General features: G+C 45.6%; 1 protein-coding gene across 2 annotated transcripts in view; it reads left to right on the plus strand.

Moving 5' to 3' along the window:
* Positions 1–22,947, plus strand: part of LOC127472518 (ligand of Numb protein X 2-like) — a 29,922-nt gene that overhangs the window by 1,128 nt on the left and 5,847 nt on the right. For both annotated transcript variants that reach the window (XM_051790892.1, XM_051790882.1), the window contains exons 2-8: positions 11,303–11,757; positions 14,244–14,470; positions 15,833–16,029; positions 17,389–17,754; positions 19,679–19,861; positions 20,906–21,080; positions 21,252–21,462. In XM_051790892.1, the coding sequence (XP_051646852.1) occupies positions 11,357–11,757; positions 14,244–14,470; positions 15,833–16,029; positions 17,389–17,754; positions 19,679–19,861; positions 20,906–21,080; positions 21,252–21,462 (1,760 nt within the window). In that variant the 5' untranslated portion in view covers positions 11,303–11,356. The remainder of the gene's footprint in view (positions 1–11,302; positions 11,758–14,243; positions 14,471–15,832; positions 16,030–17,388; positions 17,755–19,678; positions 19,862–20,905; positions 21,081–21,251; positions 21,463–22,947) is intronic.

Genomic DNA, 22,947 nt, shown 5'->3' on the forward strand with positions numbered 1-22,947 from the left:
CGGCACTTTCAATTCCCTGAGCGGTTCTGGGGTCCTAGTTTACCTTGGTAAAGCAAGGAATGCAAAATGAGTGACTCCCCGTTGCTTACCAACCCGAGAAAGGGTCATATTTTCACTTCTGCTCCAGTTTTTTAGCCAGAAGAACGAGAATATAAAGTCTCCGTAGGAGAAACTGTTCCAACTCCAGTGTAGACACTAAGTGGTTGGGAAGGTCTCTGCTGTGCAGAGGGTGTGTCGGAGCAGGGGCACAGCACGCAAGCCTATGGAGATAATGGGCAGCCCAGGGATGTTTCTGGTTGTCCAATGTAATCCTTTTGCCCCTGCAGGGTCCAGAGCAGCCCGAGGTTTGGGTGATGTGGTCTGAAGAGCTGTGGCTCTCCAGCAGTGCCAGTTGTGTGCCTTTGAGAGACGGCACTGACGTTTGTCCTTGATGTGGGGAGGCCAGAGCTCTTCTGGCAGCTCTCCAGCACAGAGGGAGCACATTGCACACGACTCCTTCAAAACAAAACTTCTTTCTCTAAAGTTGCACACTCAGAGTCATCTCTCACCATTTCTCTAAGCAGATGTAGTGTGTCTGCTGCTGAAAGGGCCTAAGGCAGTAGGAATATTTATTCCCTCCCTCAAAGAAATTTGCTCCCTGAACCAGCTTATGAAGTCAGAACAGCACCAGTGCTTGTCCAGGGAAACACAAAGGGGTCTTATGGCTGAGGATAGAGCAGAGAAATGATAAACAGGAGGCCAACCTTTCCTGGGGTTCGCCAGCTGTGCTGTAAATCTACTCACCTTATCCGTGTGTCTGAGCTGGCAGGAGAGCTGGATGCACATGAAACTCATTGAAATAACGGGGCTACACTACAATAAACCCCATGCAATGGGGAGAAGGACCTGTGGTGTGCAGCAAAAAGGAACCTCGGCTGTTAAACAAGTTTCAAGTTCCTAACCAAAGGAATACTGAGGGAAGGGAGGAGGAGTTAAGAAGCAAGACCCACCATATGGCCTGGGGAGTGAGAGCTGAAAAAGGTGGAAGAAACAGCTCCAGCAGGGACCAGAGCTATGTGACCTCCAAAGAAACCCACAAGGTTTGGAGATACCTGATGAAACAGATTGAGGATTATTCTGGATAACTTCAGTGCTGCCTGAATTGTAGTTCCAGTACCTTCTAGAAATTGTAATTAGTTTCATAAGCTAGTGCAGTACTTCCCTAAGTATGGTTAATAAAAGAACTTACACATTTGAGACTGTAGAGTCTTAGACTTACACTATTTAATAAGAATAAATATAAGTGCAGAATGAAATATCTGTAGTTCATGAAGCACCTCAGCTGTATTTAGTTACTCTTCCTCCTGTATTGTCATATATTCTTTTCTGCATTAAAATAATAAAAAAAATCCCACTACAACAGCTACAGTATTGGTTTCACTTTGAAAATTAAGCTGCATCATTTCATTCTGCTCGTGTGTGTCTCGCCAGAGCAGCTGCAGCTGTTGCCTTACTCACAGCTCTGAGTATGTTTTGCTGGTTTAATACAAACCCCTCTTGTTTGGCTTTTCCTCCTCCTCTTGCTTTAGTGGTGCTGTTCACACAGTTGTTAGGAATTGCATTTGACAGTCCCTCGTCGTTATGTTCCCTGAGTTATAACACAAAAAATGTTGCTCTTGGCTTAGAAATTTCTTGACACCAATTGAGTTTGAAAATACGAAAATATCTGGCAGTTTTTCTGATGCCTCAGATAAGAAATTGCCTGTGAGTCAGTATCTCACAAACCATCTAAAGGGTTAGAGGGGATTTAGATGAACGAGTAGTAGGAATTACTGTACTGGTCCAGGGAAAAGCACTCCAGGCTGGAAGGAGGGAAATGGAATAAAGCTGGAGGGATTTGGGGAGACAATCAGCAGCTTACAGGCCAAGGCTGGTTTGATGGATATGTAGTGATCCCCTGAGTTTAGAAGGTCTCTGTGCAAATTTTGGTTGAAGACTGTAGTGTTCCTCATTTAGAATATTCTGGAAGGGAAGTACTAGAAGGGATTATGTATTTTTAAAAAGTGTTGTTCAACTTTGCCTACTCTTTGCCTGGACCTTAAATCATGCAAGTTTTGTAAACAGCTGTAGCAGACTCTCTCTTTAAAAGCAGATTTTCTGACAGTTAAACACGGGTTGAGATAAAACTTGACCTGCTTCTCTGAGAGTTTAAGGGATTCACCTGTGCCATCAATGTGGCAGTTGTTAAAAGTCCTCTAAATCGTGGTCAGCCTTATCTGAAAAGTTCTCACTTATCTATTAGCCCAGGGCTGGGGGTTGATAAAGATGAATTCTTCTCACCTCATAAATGCTATTGCAGATCTCTAAATAGCAAATAAATAACTAAAGCAGTGCCTGCCCTGGGAAACTTCGATTTGAGGATTTCCTCTTTTACTGATCTCCCTTGGTAGTGAACAGAAACTGCCTCCTGATTATTTCGAGGATACATGAAAATACAGGGAATGAGTCTTCTGGGCCTTTTTGTCCTCGGGATAAAACGCACTTCCCGGGGAGTTTCACCCCAGGGCTACTTTGCTCCTACTCGAGGGCTGAAGAGTGGCCAGAGGAAGGAATTGCTTCCCCATTCCTGCCCCCAACGGGGCTGCGGGTCTTCACGGGTGGCTAGGGAGGAATGTGGCTGCATTGATGTGGGAACAGCTTTACTCTGTTGTCTCAGCTCATTGAACTGGCGGGACGGCCACACCCATTTTTAAATTAGTTTTAGAACAAGGGAAAATGTAATTATCAATTCACGCACCCTGCAAATATGTGCCCAATACGGTGACATGACAGTGGGGTTTAATGTTCTGTTTCTGCATTGACAAAGCTCTAAATCAGGATAGGAATTGAAATAAAAACAACAAACCTCAAATCAAAAAAATGTGTTGCAGTTTTGTTTCCCCCAACTGTGAGGGTTGTTTCAAGTGAACAAGATATGCCAGGAGAAATTGTGCTATGAAAAGGCATCTGAAATTCCATGTGCAGCTGTAGTCAAGCTCCTGCACCAGTAATCCAGGTGTCCTAAGCAGCAGGTTGTATCTCAAGTCCTGTAAACCTGAACCATAACACTGGTCTGTATGTAATTCTTAATCCAGAGATTTTTATTTGGAGAGTTTTATTTCTGCTGTTTTGCTTATTTACTTCACCTGTGGTGAAGGACATTTCAGCTCCCGGTTGCAGCAGCAGCTCTGCCTGCCCAGGGGCACTGGCAGGAGTTTAAGTTCACCTCAAACTTAGCTGCCGTTTGAGGAGACCTGCTCTAGAGAACTAAGTATTGGGTTCTTTTGTTTAAATGAAGATAACTTGTTTACTTTCTTTCCCCTTTACCTGGTGAGATGCAATGTAAAGGGGAATTACAGACTTAATTATCTCTTAATTCACTTTTTTAAGTTAGTGGGAACAAGCTTGGGCTAGAAAGTCCGTTGCACTGGGTTTGATAAAATGCCCAGTGATTCCGTGAAAGGAAGTCTGGGGTGTTGTACGAGCAGGGTGATGTGTCCTGCTGTCACCCTGCTGTCGCCCATGGCATCAGGCACAAGCTGGAGCTGTTGGGAGAGAGAGCCAGGCCGGGGGAATGTAATGGTCTGGTTGTGTCCTGAGGAGCTGAGATTCCAAGTGCCTGTTGATATAAAGGGATGCTGCTACAGACTGTGCCAAACTTCAAACAGAACACCATTAAAAAAGCAGTGCTACTGTAGCTGAGACTTGGACAGGGTAATGAGGAATTCTGTGCTCTGTATCCTGCAGCAAAGCCCTAATCTGGTGTTTCTGATGTTAAAAACTATGTATGTTGATAGGAAATATTTCATCCCCAGGTGCAGAACTGCTTTCATGCTGCTGGATTGCTTATGGTAAAGTTTTGTAGAAAACAGTGTTGCAAAACTGTTGTTTATTTGTGTTTTAGCTAGCCTAGAAAATGAGTTATTTCATGCTGAAGGTTGAGAGTAGCCAAGATTAGTTGCTTTAAACTGAAATTAATTTTTTTTAATTTCAAAGTAACACTTGATAGAGTGATAAAGATTAAAGCTTTGTAGGAGTTTCTCACAAGGCAGGCAAGGCTTAGAGCTATAGAAATACTTTATGTCTACCAAAAGCAAGAGTCTCTCTCCCACCTCCTCCCTTCTCACGTTACTTTTAAATATCTCTGACCATCTCGGTGAGGGGCTTCAAACAATGACTTCTAAAAGCATACAGTTATGGACTGCACAGTCTGCTCCTTCCACTGTGCACTTCAGAGGGTCTGTGAGAGAGAGCACCTGCTTTTCCCTGCCTTGTGTCACAAACCGAGGTCACAAAGGGACAGCCATGTGCAGGTTTGCGGGCTGGCTGCGAGGGTTTGTACCAAGGCAGGACTGAATGTTGCACACTTCTGTCAGCTTCTGTAAACCATGGTGCTGTTTTCTCTCTGTGAACAAGGAATTTATGGGTAGACACACAGACAACAATGTGATAAGAGCATCTGATACTCAAATATATATTAGACACGTGATCTTTACCTCCTGTCCCCAAAAGCAAACCCAGCCCTTTGGAAAGTAAATGTACCACCAGACACTCAGATGAACCTAAATCTTAACATCACATCTCCTAATCCCTCTTTGTTTGGGTTTGGGCTTTTTGCTTTAGTTGCAGGAGAAGCTTTTGTTATTACTGATTGGGTCCATAAATAATAGCACTGTAATCCTTCTTGCTCTGTAGAAAGCTTCTCCCACAAACATCAAAGTGATTTTTAGGTATGGAATAACAGATAGCTGCCAAATTCAAAATGTAGGTGAGGGTGGAGGTAGGAGTATTTAATTTCCTAGCAAGAAATTATTAAAGAGACAATAAAAAAAAAATAAAGAAAATCCACAAAAGTTGCCAGTGGTAAAACTTCCATTGGAGTCTTTGGGCCAAATCCTGTAAATTGATTTAAGTGGCTGGTCTGACAGAAGAATTCCTGTGAGCACAAAAGGAGCAACTTGCATGTTTGTGTGGAACACAGGGTGTGGAAGGACGGTGGATATGGTGGAAGCATCTTGCAAGGGTGAGAAGCAGGAAGACAAATCAATAAAACAGCTTTTTCTGCAACAATGTCTTCTATTTGATGGCATTTAGTTTATCTGCTTTTCAGAGCCATATGTTAAAACAGTTCCTATTTGATCCCTTGGAAGAAAAGGGGAGGTAGAAAGCATTTTATACCACTACTTAATTCCTTAAGAAGAAGGGAGGAGAGAGGAAATTTATTGACTCTTGTTACCCAGCTAATATTAACTGAATGGTGACAGCAGAATGTTCTGCTCTGTAGAAAGAACTGGGATTCCTTGTCGAAATCACATCTGTGTAGCCCTGCTCCTTTAGCATTTAGGGTCCCTGTGAGACAGTCCCTGTTCTGTGGAATCAATAACTGAGCTGAGAAGCAAATTATGTTAACATATGGTAGAGAGAAATAAACCGAAAGTACCAGCTTCTCAACTTTTCATGTCAGCTTTTCATTCTGCTAGAATTAAAAATGCTTGCAATATAAAGTGTTCATCGCTAGTAAGATTTGAAAATTGAGTATTACAAACTTAAGACATCTTTTCTTCTGTTGAACTTTCAAACGTAATAACAAAACAGTTTTCTCTTTTAAAAAAGTAAATCTGCCTTGAAGTGAGTTATGTCAAAAATGGAAATCTATGTATCCTGCTGGAGAACTGATGCTGGACAAAACTCCTTGGGAAAGTCTTGCTCAACTCAACCAAACCTTTTAGCACATCTCTTGGGATAGGATTTCCTGGAATAATAAGTCTTTTCTAGTCTAACAGGATAACAATTCTGATTATAACTAGTGAAAATACATTTGGTTTTCTGTTTTCTTTTTGGGAAAACAGGTACTGCCCAGAGGTTCAAGCAGATCAAATACCAAATTGTTTAACAAGCACAGAAACCCCAGAGGGTTGGAATACAACTTGTTTTCACATTTATGGTTAAAGAATGGGCATAAATGACAGGGACAGTGGAAATTTTAAAATGTCAATCTTTCTATTGATTACAGTGAAGCAGCTTTGATGTAGAGTTTCTCAGCTGAAGTGTTCACACACATGCTGAGGGAGGTGGCTTATTAGAAACCCTGTGGCTTGAAGGCAGTCAGGTAGTGAAAGGGTTGCTTCTTATTTAGCTGTATAAATTCACCATTTACATGAGATTAGACTTCTTACTTTTACATTCAGTGGCCTGATCTTCAGTGATATCAGAAAATAATAAAGATAATAGGAAAATGTATTTACACCTGAAACTATTCTTGCTTGGTATTGTGTTTTTCATAAAAGTGACCTACTTTAAGTATTGCTTATCCAAATCCTCTGATATTTCAACACTATTTTCTGTGCCACTTTGTAAACTGGAGACAGTTTACTGGTGGTTGTGAAATGCTGTGGAACACGCTGAAAGTGTTCAGTCAGGACCGTAGAGTGTGTCATATAAAACCTGTCCCATTCCATGGACCTGAAATCTTCCTTCCAAATCACCATGAAATTTGGCACAAAAAGTCCTGTTACAGAACACTTTTTCAATGCACTTCTCTCTGTTTTTAGAATCAAAAAAGTGGCATTCTGTGAAACACAAAACTTCTTAACTGAGTGAAAACTGTTTAAAGAAAGTTTAGTGAGAGTTCTGCCACTTTTTCTCAAGGTTTATTGCTGCAGGTTTGGGTTTGCTCCATTCAAATCCCCCTTGAATTCGCTTTGATGTGATCAGGTGGGTTTGGGTCAGTGCCCTGCTGCTGTGTGCCCTCAGTCCTCTTAATCCAGAATGTGCTGGCTTTGTTTTGTCCAGCCCCCAAAAATTAATTAATTGTTTAGCCTTTAGTTGGAATGTTGCATTTCCAGTCTCCCAGGGAAATGTTGTTATAAATATAATAATGGCATAATTATTACAGTGAACCATTGCACAGCAGCAGATGTGGGGCACACACCTACAGCTCTTATTGGGCTTTTCAATAGCACAATCCAGAGAAACACATCAGTGATAACCCACAGCTGCACAAAAGCATAAACCAGTTGTGTTTCTGAAATACTTTCCATGGTTCTGTAATATTGAGAACCATTTCTTTGAGAGATTATTATTTTTTAATTATTTTTGAACTGAAACAGTTGGAGACATTCCTCTAGTCATCATATCTGTTAGGAGGCATTTTACACTCTGTTCTGTGTCCTCACTGCAGACTGGCTGCATGGTTCTGTGTTTTGCAATATGTGCTCTGGCTTACTCACCATACTTGTGGTTTTATAAATCAGTTAGTTAACAGAAACAGTCTTGATTGTCTTCTTTTGGTTGGGTTGGTTTTTGTGTTTTGAGCTGGTTGGTTGTTTTTCCCAGGAGCTTTCTATATGATCTTAGATAGGTCCCTTGAGATCCTATTCGGATTCATAACTAAAGTGTTAAATTCCCATGAGTTGGTGCCTCTATGCGTCTGATTTTTACCCTCTGGTGATGTAATTTATCAGTCTTTAAATGGGAATAGCAGCAATGTTAAACCTCAGGAGGATGTCATGAAGGTGAACACATTCCTGACCCAAAGGGACTTGGATCAGATGCTGGAATTGTTTGAGCAGACAGGTCTGGACTGAATGGGGCCATAATTTGTGTTCCTCACTAAAGGGGGCAGAATGAAATGCCTTAAAAACAAGGAGCCAGAGCTGTGTTTGGAAATGCTGAGGCTTCAGATGCCAGGTTTGGCAGCGGAAATGTTGCTCCTGGGACAGCCAGGTGCCACAGCCACAGTCCTTCCCAGTTACTGAGTGCCAGGGCGGGCACAGGGATGGAAAGAGTTCTTAGATAATTGTGCTTTTTTTTTTTTTTTTAAAGCTGTAGAAGTGAGTCATCAGTTCTATTTGCAAGTCTGGGGTGCTGAGCAGAGTGTGTCCCTCAGGAATGGCTCACTGCTCTGTGGTTCTTGGCACTGTCCCTGCCAGAGCTATTCCCAGGGATGTGCATGTGCACAGGGGGTGTTATCTGAGGCTCTGTGCCCTGGCACAGTTCAAACAAGAATAGGCAATGTGCTAATATTGTCAGGAATAGTCTTGCTTTGGCAGGAATATAGATTACACTGCCCGATAAGTCTTCTTTAAAAAAAGAAATCTGTTCTTTGAGTCAGTGTTACAGTACAAGAAATCCTACTTTAAAAAAAGAGAAAGCCAACACTGATTTTCTAATTTCGTTTTTGATAGTAAAGATAAAGGTGATCCTAAAGCAATCCTTTCTCTAACCCACATGGGGTAAGAAATGAGGAAATATAAAGAGATATCTGCTGGTTTATTTTCTTCAGTTCTTTGTTATGTGTAGGAATAGGGTGTGTTACTCTGAATAATTCAAGCTCCAGAGGCATTTATCGTGTTATACTCTTAGAGCAGCACAGTCCATTGGAGCAGCCAGCACATGTACATGTCAGGCTTTAGCAGTTCCATGGACTCAATAAGTGGTAATGTGGGACCAAGCCAGATCCTGATGTTGATTCCCTCATTCTGTGCATTATGTGAGGGGTAGGGACAGACCCCAGTACTATGGAGAAAGGCAGGAGCAGAGAAGGTGCCACCCACGGTGGCATTGTTGGGAGGAAGCTGGAGGGGGAGAATGGGATAACAAGAAGACCAACACAAGAACCAAGGGGGTTGTTTGGGTTGATCTGATCTGACCTTCAGAGGTTGGAACGAGTGACTGAAGTGATGGTTAACTGTAAAAGGCTGAGTTTGTATCAAGCCTCCCCTCCAAAGCTGGACTACTGGGGACTTCAGATTGCCTTAAAACTGGCTTGTTGGAGCTGAGGGGACTGTGTGGAGACAGGGCATGTTCCCGAGCCTTCAGAGGTCTGTGCTGAATGAGGGGTGAGCAATTCTCCTCTCCCAGCACATCTGCTCTGTGCCTGAGTCACTGAGCAGCAGGAGACTTGTTGGAGCCTGCTGCCCTCCTGCTCTCTGCCTCCTACCCTGTCCAAGGCTCTGGGCTGCCTTTCAGCTCTGAGGTGTCAGCCTTGGGTTCCCCAGCTCTGCAGGACTGTTTTCCTTATGGGAAGGAAAGGACAGTGGCATAAATGTAAAATTCACCCCAGCACTTTAAATGAAATCTTCACCCCTGGCTTTCAAGAATCTAGAGGTGAGACAGCAGATTAGCTTAGAGTTCCAGGGAAGATAAAAGCAGCAAGATTGTGGTGATATTTTTATCTTCCAGGAGTTTTGAAATTACTCATAAATGGGATTCATCTTTTATAACCTTTAAACACAGAGAGAATGAATTTGGTAAATAATCTGAAAACCCCCCATATAAAAGTAGTTTATCAGCAAAATTACCATGGGGTTTATTTTTGCTGAGAAAGTAGATTTGTTTAATAACCTGCCAAAGTTTTATGCAAATAGTACAACCTGGAGCACAAGTGTTTCTTATTGGAAGGTGTTTGCCTTGGAAGCCTGATGTTCATTAACTGCTGGTGCTGAGCTGATTGATTAGAACTGGGAGGGGACTTTGGGTGATGGGCTGTTGTTGAAATGTTTCTTTTTCACTTGTGAGATAACTCCAGATCAGCTGAGGATTTCTTACAAAGCAAATGTCAGGGGTGCCTGTTTCAGGAAAAGCACCAAGGAACAGGGTATTTCCGGGAGAGCAGGACATGGATACATGTGCTTTGATTAGCTCATGTGCTGTCTGTGAGCTGTCTTCTCTGGGCAGCACCGAGTGAGCCCTGCAGCAGTGAGGGAGTAAAGGCAAACTGGAGTTAGGGATGTTCACCAGCCTGAGCTCCTCAAGGGGAAGGTGCTTCCCAGCACTGCAGCAGCAGGAGAGAGGAGCAAACAACTCCTGCCCTGTACCCACCTGGAACCGTGACAGGAACCTTTGAATGTTTTGAAGTGAACGAGGGGAAAAGTTCCCCTGTGAAATGGCTTCATTCTGTTGGTGATACGTTATCCCTTTAATTAAAGAGCTGGCAATTAATTGGAGTGATGGATGGTTTTTACTAGAAGCCCATGACTAATTTTTTCTTGCCATCCTTGCTCTCTTATTGTTCTGTCTCCCCTCCTCCCCAGGTGCTGCTGTGCCAGCCATGGCCTCCAGGCACTGGTACAGACCAGTGTTCACTCTTGCTTGGCTTTTACCTGTTCCAGAGAAAGCAATTGTTTGCAGATATTTTCCACCTTGCCTTTCAGAAATTTTCCATTTCCTCAGAGTTTTGCAATTTTTTTTGTTGTTTTAAAAGAGCCTGGGATTTTTTATGTAAACTTAAAAGAAACTACCCAACTCCAAACTCTTCAAAACACCTCAGCACCACAAAACCCCCCACTGTGTCTCACAGAGTGTTTGCTTCATTTAGTACCACATTTCTTACTTCATTAAAATAACTGCCAGGTTCAAAAAGCCCTCCCTGCAGTCATGTCTGTGCTGTAGAGTAACCTGCTAGCAAACTCAAGGGAATTTGAAATGAATTACAACAGGCAACATTCAAAATGGATGTGACTGAAGATATTTCTATTAAAATCAAAGCAACAGCTACAAAGGACTCAGTTTACCTCTTCTCTCTCTCTCCCTTACTGAGAGCTCAAACCTTTCTGTGATGTTACAACACTGATGTGGACAATTCTTTACATTTTTTCCACTTAGGAAGCTTTAGTCTTTTTATAGGAAATTTGTTTCCATGGCTGAACTCAGGCATGGATGAGTGGGGAACAATGCATTGTTTGTTAAAACAAATTTTTTTTAAGGGAGTGGGCTTAAAAGGAAGGAAATGTGGTTTAGATTTAAGTTTCTTTTGAAATTTCTTCCTCTTCTTTTACATCATCCCCCCACCCCCCCAAAAAAAGCGAAACAAAAATCCAAACAACTGGAAGTCTCCAAATGGCTTTTTCGATGTACATATCTTCAAAGTATTTGGTATAATCTGGAAAGCAAGGGAAAAATTGTCAGTTTAAAAATTACTGTCTTGGTTATCCTTGCCTTCCCTCCCTGGGTTGTTCTCCCTGGAGAACACGCAGGCTTTGTCTCAGCTGTCCCAGCCCATGTGTTGGGCAGGGTTTGTCTGGCCTGTGTCATGGTGTGTATGGAAAGGAACTCAAGCTTCAGTTTACTCACGTGCTCAAACCTTTTGCTGAACGAGGGCCTTGGTTCTCTGATCCCTGGGTTGTTCATCCATGGGGGTGTTCCGGAAGGAAGAGCCCCAGGAGGGTGAGTGGGGGTGAAGGTTCCAGGGGGAGGAAGCTTAAGGCAGGCATTCAGTTTAATTTTTAATTAGCTCTCTCCAGAGGGCAGTTGGCTGGAAATGTCTCTCTCTCCCTCTCCCCAGAGGTCCTGTGGCAGAGCTGCTGCATGAGCAGTGTCCCCAGCGAGGGAGTGCCTGATGCTGGCTGTCATGGCTGATCCTGCCCTGGAAGAACATGTGTCCCAGGTACCTGAGCTGTGTTCCGAGTGTGGCCAGTCCCACCTGGTGCTGGACAATCACCTCTACAACTTCCAGGACGAGGTGGACGATGAGCTCATCTGCCACATCTGCCTGCAGCCCCTGCTGCAGCCCATGGACACCCCCTGCGGGCACACCTACTGCTTCAGGTGCCTCGAGAACTTCATGCAGGAGTACAGCTTCTGCCCCATGGACAGGAAGAAGCTCTCCTTCCAGCAGTGCCACAAGTCCAGCCTGCTGGTCCGGAACCTGCTGGATAAGCTGATTGTGCTGTGTCCCTTCAAGGCCGAGTGCCAGCAGACCATGCAGCGCTGTGAGCTGGAGGCTCATCTGCACAACAGGTGCTGTCCCCTTCTGTCCTTGTGTCACACCAGGGCTGTCGTGCTGCTCGGCAGACACATCCACTCTCAGAGCAGCTCCTAAACTGGGGCAAGGTGGGACACCAGAGATGACAGAGGGTGAGGCTGCAGAGGTGGGTGTGTGCAGACAGGGTAATTGTGTGTGTGTGTGTGTGTGTGTGTGTTGCGAGCCCAGCTCACACGTGCTCCTGAGGCCAAGAGTGATCTGCTCACCTGCAGCTCCTCTGCAGACACTAAACTTACCAAAAATATGTTTGTATATCCTGATCTGGGGCACTCAACTCTGAAACGATTATAAACGTGCTTATTCTTGTTTCACTTGCACAGAGAAGATAGACAGGCACAGAGTCAGCCCTCTGAAAGCCAGGGACCCTGCAGTGTTGCCAGTTTAATTGGTCCAATTAAGATGTGCAATACATAAGTCTTTGATTCAAATAATGCAAGTCCCTCCAAGCTGCACATTACACAGCGTCTGAATCACCTACTTATAATTCCATTATCTTCTCATTCTTTTTCCAAGAAAGAGAAGAAAATGAAAATTAGTTTTCATTTCTGTTTCTGTCCTTCTTGTGTAGAGGAAGGGAGACTTTTTGTGTTTCAGTGCTTCCACTGCTGGTTGAGCTGTTGGCAGGCAGAATGATGTTGCTTTAAAAGAAGTGCAGGTGACAAAGCTGTTGCTGTGGCACTTGAACCCTTGTTCTTGCCTGGTTAATGATTGCAGGACAGGGAGCTAAGTACAAACCCTGTGCAGGTGGAAGCAGCCCTTCCTTGGCACCGTGTGTTCTGTCAGTGGGCAGTGAGAAATTCCAGGGGCTGTTTCCTTCAGCTGTGTTGGAGCTTTTAGTGGCAGTGGCATATTTAAAAAATCAGCTGAGCAACGTGCAGGGAACAGTTACACTTGGGATACCTCTGCAGTCCCTGGTGGTTCTTGTTCATCTTTGGTCCCCATGAGCTGAGAGCTTATGTTAGAGCAGGGGAAGTGCTGGAAGGTGCTTGTGTGCCCCTTTCCCTGGAGCAGTGGAAGTTTACAATCTCCTTTTTCTCGAAGTAGCCCTTTGTCCTGGTTGGTTGTAACCAGGCCGAGTGCTCAGACTGCAGGGCTGGGGCCATGGCTCACACCAGGGCTGGGCCTTCCTCTGCTCTGCAAATCTGCCCTGCTATCAGTAAACTCCTGTCACTCCTTAATCCCTCTGGCACAAGAGTGAGGAGAGAGGGAGGCACCCTCAAATGTTTAGAGAGCTGTCTGGAAACTGTATCATTCTCTTATACACTTCATAGTTGTTTGTATCTCCCTTGAGGGGTGTATTCTAGGAAGTGAAACTGTTTCACCTGGGCTGTGGCTTTAGTCACACTGAAAAATGGGGAGGAAAGAAACGGGTTAAAAACTCACCCTGGGATTTGGGTGTTCCTATTTTTCAGTTTTAAGTGAGATTAACTGATAGCAGAAGATTTAAGAAAATAAGAAGCATCTAAAAACTTATTTTCTCAGGGGATTTCTCTGCCATTTGCAAAATGAATTTTTTTCTTGCCATCTAAAGAGGGCACAAGTGGATCAATCAGCTCCTGTCGTTAAATTTCAGGATCATCTTACTGCTTGGAGAATAAATGAGTAGGAATAAACCAGAGGAAGTAATACTGGGGTGAGACTTGTTTAGCCAGAATGTAAATAGTCAAGTTTAATTTGAAAAGTGAGTGGTAAACACCCAATACTATCCATGTCTCTGAAAGTGATGATTTTGCATTCACCACCCTCCTCACCCGTCACCTTTTGTTTAAGGACTCACGATAAAAGAGCTTGTTCTTCCTCATCCCTTGTGCTGAGAGAGGCTGGTTGTGGTGTATTTATTTGAGCACAGGGAACATTTTGGATGGAGAATTACTTCTGTGTGGGGAGCACCCAGTGGGATTAGAAACTCTAAATTGCTCTCATTGAGGCAGAGGCATCAACTGCATGGACTGGAGGAGGCTGGGGCTGGAGTGTGTCTGAGGGGCAGGGCTCATTCCACAAAACAAAATGCACAAGCCTCCCTTGCTGCTCTTGTGTGCTAAAAACAAAGCCTAATTCAAGGCCCAGCTTGAAACTTGAGCCACCTTCTTTGCATAAAGATACAGTTCATAGTCATCTCTAAAACGTCAGAGCTGAGTATTTGCTTATATTTTAAGTATTGTTCTCTTCGTGGAGTATTTGCCAGGTAAATATTTAGCAAGGGAGACTCTCATTCCTCTTATGTTCTCCTTCTTAAAATAATTTGCTTAATAATTTTGAAAGCAGTGAAACTGCAAGCCTGCTCTTAAGCTGATATTAGTACAGGTGGAAGCTGAAGGTCAAATGAGAATAAGTTTTAGCATCTGTGCTACCAGCATTGCAGCTGGTGAGATCTGGAACATACATTTGTCAGCCAGAGCTTGCATGTGCCAGGTCATCCAGGCAGGGACAGCACTGACAGACCCTGACAATCTCTCTCCAGGTGTCCTGGGTTCAAGAAATACAAATCTGAACTACAGAGGAAAAAGAATCCCATTTCCAAAGGGAAGGAAGATCCTCCCACCAAGGGGGAGACAAACACACCCAAGGATGCAGAGGTACCAGGTGGAGGCTCATCACTTGTGGCAGAAAGCTCTGGAGCTGCTGTGGTGTCACTGGGGACTGCTGAGCCTGGGCTGGTTAATCCAGCTTTTGAGGAGACTGAAGAAGGTGAGAGTTTGATACACAAGTGTAATTATGTATTTATCTTTTATAATATAAAAATGAGGTAATTATCTCAGACAGTTCAGTTTCTAAAGTGTCCCCAACACTCTCAGACATCCTCAATGCTATTCAGCCATTAGCAGCCATCAGAGTAATCTCTTTGCTCAGCTTGTCCTTGAGCAGAAGGGAGATGTGTTCATGTGCATCAGGGGTGGCAGGATCTGCTCGCAAGCACAGAACTGAGCAAAACCATTTGGAGAGCCTCTGTTAGACAGCAGCGAGTATTTGCAGAATTCTTTGCAGAAACAAAGGCAGTCCCTGTCCATGTGAACGTGGAGCCAAATAATTAGTAACTAGGAACTGTTCCAGGTTCTTTTTAATCTCGTTAGGAAAATTAAATATACAGTTTCCTGTATATTCCTGGTCAGTCCCTCCCTAATGGTGTGCAGTGAGTGTGTTTTTACAGCATAAGTTAGGGTTTGGATTAATAGTCAGTTCTGAAAGCCTTGCAGATAAAATAACCATCTCCAGTATAGCCCCGCTTGTCTCAAGCCCTGTTAGGAGGCAGCAGCGTGGAAATCCCTGTGCCTCTTTCAAAGTTACTCTCAGCTTCCAAGTGAGCTGGAGCTGACAACTGCTGTGCCTGGGACAGAGGTAGCACACGGGTCACTTCACTTCTCTCTTGGCTTCTCCTCAAGTGCACTTGGAGCAGGTTTGGTGCAAGTGCCCTTCACCCTGCCAAGCAGCGCTCTGGGCTGTGTCCGTGCTGGGCTGCCTGAACGGCCCAGTGCTGGGAGATTCAATAGGACCTGCTAACAACTACTCTCATCTTCAAAGTGAGGCATTGCTTCATCCTCAGGATGCTGGGAAATAGCCAAACATGACTCCTGTTTTACAGGGGGGCTGGGAAAAGAGGAGCAGAGGAAATTAGAGGAAGGAAGTTGCGGTGAGGTGCCTATGGTAAAGTCACTGCAGCAGCAGAGCAGTAATTACTGGGTAGTCCCCTTCCCTAATGGGCATCATGGAAATTGGAATTTGCTATGTGTGTGCTTCTAGCAGGACAGCTGTCGCAGGAGGAAAATACACCTCTAAAGAGTAGCCAAAACATACTGAATGCCCTTTAATAGAACTCAAGCCATAATAATAAAGAGTTTGAATTCAGCATAAGCTAGGAGAAAATGGGAAGCATTCTGGAGGAACTGTAAAGAAACAGAGGGTTTTTAAGCCTTTCGTCTGACCTTTTGTCTCCTGATAGCTGCTTTCCCTCCAGGCTTTGAACACAGCCTGCCAGGGGTATGAATCTTGTGGTGCTACGAGAAGGAAAATTCTATGAATGTGTTGTTTTTTCTCTTCACTTTCCTCAAGCAGACCTCCCTCACAGAACGAGTCTTGTGGCTGAAACCACCACCATTGAAATCCACCGAGAAGACCTGGAGGAGGAGCTGGGGATAAGGATCGTGGGGGGTAAAGACACCCCACTGGGGAACATTGTTGTTCAGGAAGTGCTGCGGGACTCTGTGATTGCTGCAGATGGGAGAATAGCACCTGGGGACCATATTCTGGAGGTAGGAAAAACCCCACTGGTAGTGCCATTGCTACTCCTGACTTGACATGAGGGCTGGGGGAGGAGAGCTGCCAGGAAAAACTGGGAAATTTCCACAGCTGAGGGTTTTAAAGCACTGATCAGACCTGTGTGTCAGCAGCATTGTGTATCTGCTGGGGCTGAGGAGCAGACTTTGTGGCTCCTTACAGGCACACTCATATTTCCCTTGCATATTTGATGGTCTAAATTTAGACCATTTTGGATAAAGTGGAAGATTTCTATCTGGTAATTTTCACGCAGTAGCTCCGTTTCTCTCCAAAGGGCGACGCTCTAGTCAGGAAGTCTCATAATTGCTTGTTTTCCCACGTTGCTTAAGCTGCATGTTCTCCATGGGCAGGTCCAAAGTGACCTTATGAGTGAAGTGAGCATTAGACATGTGATGTGAGCAATGCAGAGCACCAGCCCACAGTCAGGGGAGTTCCCAGGTTAGTCACCTGTGTGGCAGTGGGGGACCAAGGGGACACCAGCTTTGTGCAGCAGGGAGGGGACACTTCCAGCCCTGGCTGCCCAGGCATTTGACAGGCCACGAGGACCTCACTGTCCTGTGGGATCCTTCCTGATGCCCACACACGGTGGGACTCCTGGGGATGGTCCTGTGCAGGGCCAGGAGTTGGACTGGATAATCCTCGTGGGTCCCTTCCAGCTCAGGATATTCCATGACTGTGGTTCCATGAAGGAGTGGCAGCCCCACATGCACAAGTGGCTGATCCCATCTCTGACCTGGTTCCTTAGGGAGACCACTGGAGTAACTTCTCTGTTATCCAGTGGGATTGTACATGTCTCAGTCTCGGCTAGGTGTTAATAGGCAGGTCCCCACACTTAGTCCCAAAAGACTTCACAGAGTCTTACGTGACAACTGACAAAGTGAGAACTCTGAGTTACCTTGGTAACAACGTCATTAGCCAGGTGATTCCAGAAGCTTGTGGACTGTGGACCACTCCTCAGCTTAAAAGGGAGGATAGGCAGCCTTCAATTTGAGCCTTTTCCAAGTCTGTACTGAAGGCTGGAAGTTAAGGGAAAGTTGCCAAGGGATGGAAGGAATGACTGAACACTTTGCAGTGTTAGGTTTGTTGGTATGTGAGGTGTCCTATCTCTCCCTGCCCTCAGTTAATCACCAGCAATTACTGTCTAACTTCATCTGCAGCTTTCTTCATTCTTTTTGAGAAAACTGCTCTCTGATGTGCCTCAGAAGCAGCTGCTGCAGTTAGAGCCTTGAACAGGGAGTTTGACATCCTGCTCCAGCTGGGTGATGTCCCACCCTGTGCACAGAGCCCAGATTCCATGGATCCTGATTAGAGCCTGTGCTGTGTTTGTCTCTCAGGTGAATGGTGTCAACATCAGCAGTGTGACTCACTGTCAGGCTGTCTCCTTCCTGCGCCACCCAGGCCCTGTTCTCCACCTCATGGTCCTGCAGGAAAAGGGCTTTTCCAACAAGACTGCACAGCAGGATTCCAGTTCTGCAAACCGGGAAGTGATCCACGTCACCTTGATCAAGAGAGACCGCTCCGAACCCTTGGGAATCAAACTGATCAGGAAGACTGACGAGGCTGGGATTTTTATTCTGGATCTCTTAGAGGGAGGTTTGGCAGCCAAAAATGGGAGGCTGAGTCGGAATGACAGAGTGCTGTCAATAAATGGGCAGGATCTGAGGCAAGGGACACCTGAGGCCGCAGCACAGATCATCCAGGTGAGCTCAGGTGTAAGATGTGGATGGGAATGCTCTGCAGCTCTTTGGCTGATGGCAGGGCTCCTGTTCTGACCCAAGGGCTGGCAGAACACACAGGAGCAACCTGCATTCCTTCAAATATCTCTTTGGGAAAGTGACTTCCCTGCGGATGTGTGGGATCACCACTTCCACATGAAGACAAACATGAAGAGTGTGTATCACTGTGAGTCACTCTGACAGCTCTGGGGCCAGGCAGTGGCTCATGGCTCAGTGGTTCATCCGAGGTGATTGGATCTCCTTGGTGCTGTTCGCAGCCTTTCCTGCAGAGGGAATGTTGTCTGCACTGTGTGGATTCATAGGGCAGGGATCAGGACGGCCCTTTGTGATTCAAACAGAGGAAAGGTGCTTGTTGGGAGCTGTGATGGGCTGGCAGCACAGAACAAAACCCTTCGGGCTGATTTGAAGCCCTTTCTCCCCATTTTCCCTGTATTTGGGAAGAGTCTAGAAAACAACGTGGGGCCCCTCAGACCGAAAACATTCCAAGATGCTAAATGGATAGAGGAGGGGTGGTCTTCCCCTGTACAATGAGGAATTGCTGCTGTTGCAGCATGCCAAATGTTTTGGGGAAAGCATGGGCAAGGAATTTTGGTGAAAGGATTAAGGGTTGCTCGTGTGCAGCAGATATCACATAGATCAGTTTAAGTTCTTTATCTCCTAGGCAAGTACCTCCAGTTTGAGGTTTTATCTGAGGATCCTGACACAATACATCTCATGACACTGTTTATATCCCAAAAGGATGTGAGGTCAGTGCTGAGGGAGAACCAGTTCTCTTCCTGGCAATCAGAGGAGCACAGTGCGTGGATCCCTTTTCATGTTAAATATGTGATTCCATTCTATGGCCTCTTAGAACTTGTTTGCATCCCACAAGTGCTGCTGTATTTCTGTTGCAATGTGGACACACAATTCCCAGAAGAGGAACTCTGTCTCATCCCACTGGAACCAGTCACCGAAGTCTCAGAACTGGCTTCATTAGGTTTGGGGATTGAATCCTTTTGAAGTAATATTTTTGTAAAACTGTGACAGTTTTCCAAACGTTATCTGTTCTTCTGAGGGCTAACTCCAATTCTTGGTTAAATGTAACTTAAAAAGTCTCTCTTCCAAGGCCAGGGAATTCCCTGCTGCCTGTGTGCTGTGGCAGCAGGGAAATGGGGTCCTTCTGTGGCAAGAATTGAAGCAGCAACTGAATTTCTGTCATGCCCTGCAGGAAACACCCAAGGGAGCACATCCACCCTACCCCAGTGGAGTCCTTCCCAATAAGGGTTTGTCAAGTGATCTGAAAGAACAAACCAAACCAGAAGAGCAGTAACAATAGTGGGGACTTCCCCTGTAGTTCTGCCAAGGCCAGACATACAGCTGGTTAAGTGTTTAATTGGCAGCAGACTCAGAGCAGAGGTCGTGTCTTCAGGTACTCTGGGGGAAAAATGGCTGGGAGATGTGGAACAATGGAGAGCACAGGCTGGGAGGGAAAGAGCTTGAAGAAGTTTCTTTACAATGAAAGGAAAGCCTCCAGTGCTCGTCACGACAATGGTGTGGCCCAGTCAGTGTTTCAGCTCTGCTCACCTTGGATCACAACACAATATGTCATTTTGGCTATTTGTACTCAAGTGGAGGAGTTAATCATCCCTTTCCAACTTCTCTTGCTTGGCATTTGTTGGAGAGGGGGGATGAGTGAAGCCTGCCTCTCCTCCTGTTCCTTCTGGCTAGTGTTTGCCAATCCTCTTCTTCCAACAGCATTCCCTGGCTCTTCACAAAAGACTTTGCAGCATGTCAAGGAGCTGTTCCAGACTCTGTGGGGATTAATGCCAACCCTTCTCTTTCCCCAGGAGAATGGCAGGGGCTGTCCCTAACTGCTCATTTATTTTTCACTCTTGGTTTCTCCTGGCAGACCACTGAATCCAGAGTGAACTTTGTGATCCTGAGGCAGCCCGGGGTGCAGCTGCCAGAGCCAGCAGAGGATGGCAGCTCCTCCAACAGCAGCAGCAGCAGCAGCAGCAGTGGGGGCAGCCCTGTCCACCACCGGAGGCGGCTGGACCAGAACCACTACAGACGGAAATCCACCTACCAGAAGGTCAGGCTGGCAAAGGAGGGCAGAAGGGCTGCTTGTTCCTGGCCCAGCAGAGGGGCTGTGTTTGCTCTGCAGTGCTGACTTATCCTGTAAGGCTGAGCAGCAGCTCCATTGCTACTTGACCTGTTGAAAAGCAGCAGGTTTGTGGCTTTTGGTATTGGAGAACCAGTTTGTCATCTGCTGGGAAACATCATTTTAAGGGAAAAGGTGTCAAAATTTCTTCAGCATCTCTCATGTGGATGCAGAACTGGTGTTTAATCCTTTCTTGTCTGGAAAGGGCAATGAGGAATTCACCATTCATGTGTTGCTTGAGACTTGCTTCTCCACACCTTCCAAGCCCCACATGTTCGGGGTGTTGCACTGACCCAGGTGATGCTGGTGTGGGGCCAGAGGCCTTTATGGTGCAGGAGCAGAATCCCAGAGGACACTGGTGCTCTGAGGCTGCAGTGTGTGTTTGTGCAACACAGAAGGCACCATGAGCCAGAGGAGAATCACCAGCCTAGTGTACCAGGAGAGAGTTACTCTGTGTTTAGAACTTCCAGTTGGGTGAGAAAACTTGCTGCATGTGCTTAGGCTTGTGTGTTTGAGTGTCCCTGAGTCCCGTAGGTAGCTGTCATACAGGGAGTGTGGTTCCTTGATTTAATCCTGCAGGAACATTTCCATACTGTTTGTACAGCCTGTGCTCTAATGTGTGCTCTCACTGCAACCTCAACACTTAGTCAGAGCTTGATTGCTTGATAGGAATGGCCTTGAAATGAGTTCAAAGCTTTTCCTCAGTGTAAAATTATCTTCCTCAGTGAGCATCTCCACAGCAAAATGGATGTGGGAACACCAGGACAGCACTGCCCTGGTCCTGCTGGCTCACCAGGGAAACACTACTCTGCATTTCCACCCAGAGCAAAGACATGGGGAGCTGACTTTGCCACCCAGCAACACTGCTGGAATGTTCTGGATAACAGATAAATGTTCTGTGGTTATCTCCCAGGTCTGGGTTCTTGTGTTGATTACATTACTGAAGCTGTATTTTGTGCTGTCATTCCTTTGTAGGATTTACCTCAGGGATATGCAAGTCATGAAAAGACAGTTGCAATCAAAAAGGAACCAAAGGAATCTTTAGGAATAACAATTGGAGGTGGAAGAGATAACAAAAACAAGCTCCCTATTTATGTAACGAGTGTGCAGCCCATCGGGTGCCTCTTCAGGGATGGCAGAATCAAGAGAGGTAAGGAGGCTCTGGGACCCTTTGTCCTTTTGGAAATGGGGTTTTTTTTCAGTGAAAGTTGGACTTGGACACCAAAGTGAGGCTGGAAACAGGATTCCACATGACACCTTGAGGCAGAAACGGGCTTCGAAGCAGAAGGTCTATAATAGTCCCTTTTTATTTCATCAACAGGAGATGTACTTTTGAGCATCAATGGCATTGATTTGACTCATCTGAACTATTATGAAGCTGTGGCAGCACTGAAATCTAATGCTGCTTCCCACTCAGTCACACTGAAAGCCTTGGAAATCCTTTCCCTCAACTCGCCAGAGGCACCCCTGGACGTCAGGGAGCAGGGATTCAGCTGGTCCCCCCTCTGGATCACATGGCTGGGACTGCCCAGGTATGTGTGTTCAGCGGCTGTGCAGAGCAGGTAATCACAGGCCTGACTTTCACTCAAACACTGGGAATTAATTGCTTTGTTGACTACCTTGGAAGCATTGCTGGCATTCCCATTTAGCTGTGAGGCGGTGGGAAGCCTTGCTTGCCAATGAGATCACAGTGTAATGAATGCATAAGAAACTTCCACAGCTTTTATGGTGTGACCCATCATTGCCCCACTCCTGTGGGACAGTAACCGTGTGGTAGAAGCTCCTGAAGCCCCTGTTTTCAAAGAGAAATAGTCAATGTTTGATCCGGCCCCTGTTCTGGTATTAACTGAATTCCCCTTCTAGATCTCCTCACACAAGCCAGACCCTGGAACTGTTTGGTAGTTTCTAATCTGCTCATCTCACTTAGGGGCAGACATTCTTTCAGTCTGTTCTTCTTGGCTGTTGTAATTGTGTCATCTTTAGCATGAAGCAGAAATGATTCTGAATAGCTGAGTTTTCCTGCTGCAAGGCTTTGGAGCACAGATTGAGCACAGCTTTTAGCAGCATCACGGGATGTTCCAGGTGACAGCACTAAGACTTCCTGGAAAGGCGAAAGTCTGGTTTGCTCACTTGTGCAGTTGCACCAAAATCAACTGAGCTGCGAAAGGCAGAGCCTGTTGTCATCCCAGTGACTAGAGGAGGATTGTGCAGGAGATGCACGTGGAAGAGTAAAGCCAAACCCTTCTGTGGGAAGCCTGGATTATTTACAGCCTTGTTTCTTGAGGCACCTGAAAGAAGAAACACTTGACAAAGGCTCTGTTGTGTTACCCCTGAGTTACTTAGCAGCCTGTAAATGCTGAACAAACCAGCCCAAGGAAGGGCTTTTGTGTCTGGAGTGACTGTAACTTGGCCTGTGCTCAGCACTCTCCTTCCATTCCCTCTGCTCTCCCAGGAATCCCTGTCTGTGCTGGGCAGGTCTAGTGGGAAGCAGCCCTGAGCTGAGTCCAAACTAGAGCACAAACCCTCAGATGCCTTTGTGTGTTCCTCAGGGGTGCTCCTGCAGCACTAGAGCAAGACAGAACCTGGCTGTACTTCTTCCTTTCTTCCTTTTTCCCAGTTTCTTTGGATGTGGGTGACCTGCAGCTTCACCACACCCTGTTCTGCTCCAGGGACTGGAATCCCTCTCTGCTCGTGGATCACCTGCCCTCATTTCAGGAGTCTCCTGGCATTCCCTGCCATTTAATACATTGCTTGATATTCTTTGCTGCTGGTGTTAATGTTGCCCCCCTTCCTTTGACTGTGACTGGACCTGGAGCAGGATTTCAGGTGCCCTTTCTGCTCTTCTCTTCCTTTTGCTCCAGCCCAAATTCCAGCCCCTGTCCTTGTGTACAGTTCTGGTCGTGAGGGTTTTCAGAAGGCACCTGGTGAGGTCATTTCATTTCAAGAACTCACCAAATCTTCTTCCTTGTTTCCAACAATAAAAATTCCTGTGCTTCCTCACTCCTTTTCCCATGTGC

This window comes from Manacus candei, unplaced genomic scaffold (assembly GCF_025592945.1).
Source record: "Manacus candei isolate 608988 ecotype Guabito, Panama unplaced genomic scaffold, ASM2559294v1 h1tg000003l, whole genome shotgun sequence".
Lineage (NCBI taxonomy): Eukaryota > Metazoa > Chordata > Aves > Passeriformes > Pipridae > Manacus > Manacus candei.